Source organism: Nansenia antarctica (assembly GCF_963989245.1).
Source record: "Nansenia antarctica genome assembly, chromosome: 1".
NCBI classification, from domain to species: domain Eukaryota; kingdom Metazoa; phylum Chordata; class Actinopteri; order Argentiniformes; family Microstomatidae; genus Nansenia; species Nansenia antarctica.
In genome coordinates, this window is record NC_137674.1 from 107,545,514 (window position 1) to 107,550,250 (window position 4,737).

Genomic DNA, 4,737 nt, shown 5'->3' on the forward strand with positions numbered 1-4,737 from the left:
AGGGTTCAGGACTCCTCGGGGAAAGAGAGAGAAGATAGAAAAAAGGACGAAAGAGGGGATGAAAACAGCATTTATCCCGGAGAAGCAGCAAGGCAGGAGTCCAGGTTCTCTCTCTCCGTCACGGCGCGTCTGTCTGTTTGTTTGTTGTATCTTTGCGGCGTTGAAGTTCTTTGTTTAATTTAAGTTTGAAGTTCTTTATTTGATTTAAGTTTGTGTAATAAAAAAAAAAAAGTTGTTGATTTAAATTGTCTTTTTTCCCCCCCATCTCAACAGAGAGGTACTAAAGTCAGTTGTCATGGCGATGTGAGCATCTGAAGAAAAATACGGTCCTGCTTTCCCCCACCCCACCCGTGATGTTTTAGTGGACCAGTCCATTACCTAGAGGTGAGGGGGGGGGTGGACCAGTCCATTACCTAGAGGTGAGGAGGGGGGGTGGACCAGTCCATTACCTAGAGGTGAGGGGGGGGGGGGGGGGGGTGGACCAGTCCATTACCTAGAGGTGAGGAGGGGGGGGGTGAACCAGTCCATTACCTAGAGGTGAGGAGGGGGGGGGTGGACCAGTCCATTACCTAGAGGAGGTGAGGAGGGGGGGGGGGGGGGGTGGACCAGTCCATTATATAGAGGTGAGGAGGGGGGTGGACCAGTCCATTACCTAGAGGTGCGTGTGTGTGTGTGTGGCGGGGGGGGGGTCAGTCCATTACCTAGAGGTGAGGGGGGGGGGGGGGGTGGACCAGTCCATTACCTAGAGGTGAGGGGGGGGTGGACCAGTCCATCTCTGGCTGCAGGGCTATACCACGGTGTTCAGGGTGTTGAGGGTGGTGTCAGGGCTCTACCAGGGTGCAGACAGTGTTCAGGGTGGTGTTGAGGGTGGGGTTGAGGGCTATACCACCGTGCAGACAGTGTTGAGGGTGGTATTCAGGGCTATACCACGGTGTTCAGGGTGGTGTTCAGGGTGGGGTCAGGGCTATACCACGGTGCAGACAGTGTTAAAGGTGGTGTTGAGGGTGGGTTCAGGGTGGTGTTCAGGGTGGGGTCAGGGCTATACCACGGTGCAGACGGTGTTGAGGGTGGTGTCAAACCTCACAGCCTTGGCCTCTGTGGGTTTCATGTTGGTGTCGTACATCGGGTTCTCAAACGACGCCTGGCCGTTGGTGTTCTCATGGCCCGCGTAGCCGTTGTACTGGACCTTGGCTCTGGTCCTGGAAGGACAACACAACACAGTTACACCTCAGGTGGTCCTGGAAGGACAACACAACACAGTTACACCTCAGCTGGTCCTGGAACAACAACACAGTTACATCTCAGCTGCCAGACGGGAGAGTTAGTGATGGAACTGTTTTATATCAAATATACTGAGAATTGAAGTCTATATCTCTACATTCTGGGAAATCGTAGCAAACAATTCAGTCTGCCTGGGGACAGTGCCAATGATTTGTTGCGCACTTACTGAAGTCTAGTTTCCTGTCACCACATTTGTTTGCCAAGATTAGTGATCTCATAAAGGGTGTCGACTTTGTATATACGGGGTGTGCTCAGAGAAGGAGGAGGCTCTGAGGCTCTGGACTTTGCAAATTCTAGACTGCTGTCATGTAACTTTATAAATAAAAGGCTTCAAGCTAAGTTGATCAATCTCCTTGTGTTCAATATTCAATATCAATAGAGAAGAAACCAGATTCAATCCACTACAGAACAACATCTGCTCTGGGGTGGGATGGGATGGAGGGCTGACGTCAAACTGATGGAAACGGTCATGAGTAGAATCACTAGTAGAACCACAAGTAGAATCACGTATATAGTAGAATCTGTTGAGTGAATGAGAGAGATTTTGCAATCCTCAAATACTCTGATTAAAATAAAAACACAGAGCGATAGCTGAGGAGATATATCCAAGGGCGTACCACAGGGATCAGTCCTGGGACCATTACTTTTCATTATATACAGTATATATCAACAGTCTCGATCAGAATGTCTCAAATGCTCATTTCCATGTTTATGCTGATGACACTGTGATATACTACTCTGTCTTCAGACTTGACCGTTAAAACCTTCCGCTTAGGACGTCTAAACAAAGTGGCTTAAATGTCAACGAAAAAAACAAATCCAACAACAAACATTCCGTCATTATCACTTACCGGTAGCCTCCGGCAAACGAGAACAGTGAATCCACTCCACAAATTATAAGTATATAGTGATCGTTAAACTGTTGTTTATTATATCGAGTGGGTACTTTAAAACTTCAAGTTGGTGCTATGAAAACCCCCCGAAAACTAGATATTGTTGACAACAAGTTCACCAGTCGCAGTCATATGTGGACAGAGAGATGAGAGCCTAACCTACCCCTAAATATGTGGACAGAGAGATGAGCCTGAGTAACCCTGTAACCCATGTCCCTGGCCGAGGAGGGCCGTGAAAGGGTCCGCTGTTGATTTGGTTGATTTTGACCTCCCTTTGTCTGTTTATCGTTCATTCCACAGGATGAGGAAAGTGAAAGAGGAGGATGGGGGATGTGGTAGTCAGCTGGTCTTACCTGCCGCCGGGTCTGAGGTCTTTGGGCCGCTCGTTGTCATCAGAGGTGTCGTGTGAAAGCACCCTGCCGACGTTTATGTGTTTAATAATCAGAGTCATGTGACATATGTGTTATTTAATAATCAGAGTCATGTGACATATGTGTTATTTAATAATCAGAGTCATGTCAGTCTGATCATTTGGTCCGCATGTCGCCAACCAATCAAAATGTTCTGATTTTTCTTTTGAAACACAGAACTATGTTTCAACGTTGTTGAGAATCACAACACAAACTCGCTAGTCAAGCCAAAATACTGCAACGCAGTGGATTGGGTGAGTAATCCCCACTGCTACCTAGTTAACTATGACACCACTTAACATTGTTAGCAGGCTCACAAACAAGCTGTGTTAGCTGACCACCGATGTGTCGTTGATTTTCAACAACGCGGAAATGTATTCACATTTCTCGAAAGAAAAGTCTGATCATTACATCAGATCCCGACATGAGGACCAAAGCATTAGAACGTGTCACATATTATATGAGGTATTTCATTCTGCTGGCCTCAGTTAGCTTTGAAAAACTCCAGTGGTTTACCAGAACGGATCAGAAAGACACACTGATTCTTAACATCCAATCATCACCAACGACACACACACACACACGTCCATCAGCATGGCAGGTTACCGTGGCGACCATGTGCATACCTGTGTTTGTAGAGGTAAAAGGCGAAGCCGGACAGGATCAGAGCAAAGAAGGGAACCAAGATGGCCGCCGCCACGGAGCTGCTGTTGGTGTACGGGCTGGAGGGGTCCACAGCGGTCGCAACAGGACCTGACCACACACACACACACACACACACACACACACACACACGCACACACACACACACACACACACACACACACACACACACACACGCACACACACACACACACACACACACACACATAAACACTAAACCTGCTAGAACATAATTTCAGCTTGGACACCATCTGTAACCTAAATTTACCTGACTGTCATCATATTATTATCACAGTATTACCATAGTGTGTGTGTGTGTGTGTGTGTGTGTGTGTGTGTGTGTGTGTGCATGGCTGAGTAATGCTATTAGCAGATGTTCGGTACCTTTTCTCGTCAGCTGAAAGGTTCCAAAGTCCTTGCTGTGAATCTGACCCTGGAATATAAACGTCTGCTGGTCCGACTCGGCCGTCACCTAGGCAACACAACACAACAACATTCACCTAGGCAACACAACAACAGAGTAACACTCACCTAGGCAACACAACACAACAACACAACAACATTCACCTAGGCAACACAACAACACAATAACACAATAACATTCACCTAGGCAACACAACACAACACAATAACATTCATCTAGGCAACACAACAACACAGTAACATTCACCTAGGCAGCACAACACAGTAACATTCACCTCACACCTCCTCTCCTCCCCTCCTCTCCTCTCCTCTCCTCTCCACCCCTCTGAAACCCCAAATTGTTTCCAATGAGCGGGCCTACCTTGCATGGTAGCTTGCAGCCATTGGTGTGTGAATGGGTGAATGAGAGGCCATTGTAAAGCACTTTGGAAAAAGACTCTATATAAGTCTATAAAAGTCAGTCTGTTTACCATTTATATCGTTTACAGCTGTCTGCGGCGTACGTGACAACTACAATCGGATTTGATTTGAGCTGCAAAATATGAGTTGTCATGTCATAATTTGTCAGTTGTTATGACAACAATCGTCTCTTAACAGCTCATAAACTGGAGCTCTATCAGAGTTGAGGAGATGGAGGGACAGACAGCCAATCACGAGGCTTTGTGGTTAGACTGGGGCGGACCCCGAGGTGCTGTGGTCCAATCACGAGGCTTCGTGGTTAGACTGGGGCGGACCCCGAGGTGCTGTGGACCAATCAGACTCACGTATCCGTCCATGGCCCAGGCGGCGCTGGTGAACCTGCTGGAGGACTGTTCTGCTGGGCCTCGGACCTCCAACACCTTCAGCAGCAGGTGGTTCTCCTCTCGCTTATACGTCCCTGAGACACACACACACACACACACACACACACACACACACACACACACATGGTGAACACACCGCTACACGGTCCTGGAGACAGTAGTAATATTAGAGCATAACGAGCGGCAAGATTAGTGAGATCATGTACTGTAGTTCTATATCTAGTGTATGGTGGTAGTTGTAGTTCTAGAGGTATGTGGTGGTAG

At 47.6% G+C, this 4,737-nt stretch overlaps 1 protein-coding gene across 1 annotated transcript in view; it reads right to left on the reverse strand.

Moving 5' to 3' along the window:
• Positions 1 to 1,039: 1,039 nt before the first annotated feature.
• LOC308156194 (CUB and sushi domain-containing protein 1) overlaps positions 1,040 to 4,737 on the reverse strand; it is a gene marked incomplete at its 3' end in the record, with an annotated part of 144,114 nt that continues 140,416 nt past the window's right edge. Inside the window, exons 64-68 of the mRNA XM_080529549.1 lie at positions 4,435 to 4,547; positions 3,632 to 3,719; positions 3,211 to 3,337; positions 2,528 to 2,590; positions 1,040 to 1,199 (exon numbers count right to left, since the gene is read on the reverse strand). Of these exons, the coding sequence (XP_080385675.1) occupies positions 1,040 to 1,199; positions 2,528 to 2,590; positions 3,211 to 3,337; positions 3,632 to 3,719; positions 4,435 to 4,547 (551 nt within the window). The remainder of the gene's footprint in view (positions 1,200 to 2,527; positions 2,591 to 3,210; positions 3,338 to 3,631; positions 3,720 to 4,434; positions 4,548 to 4,737) is intronic.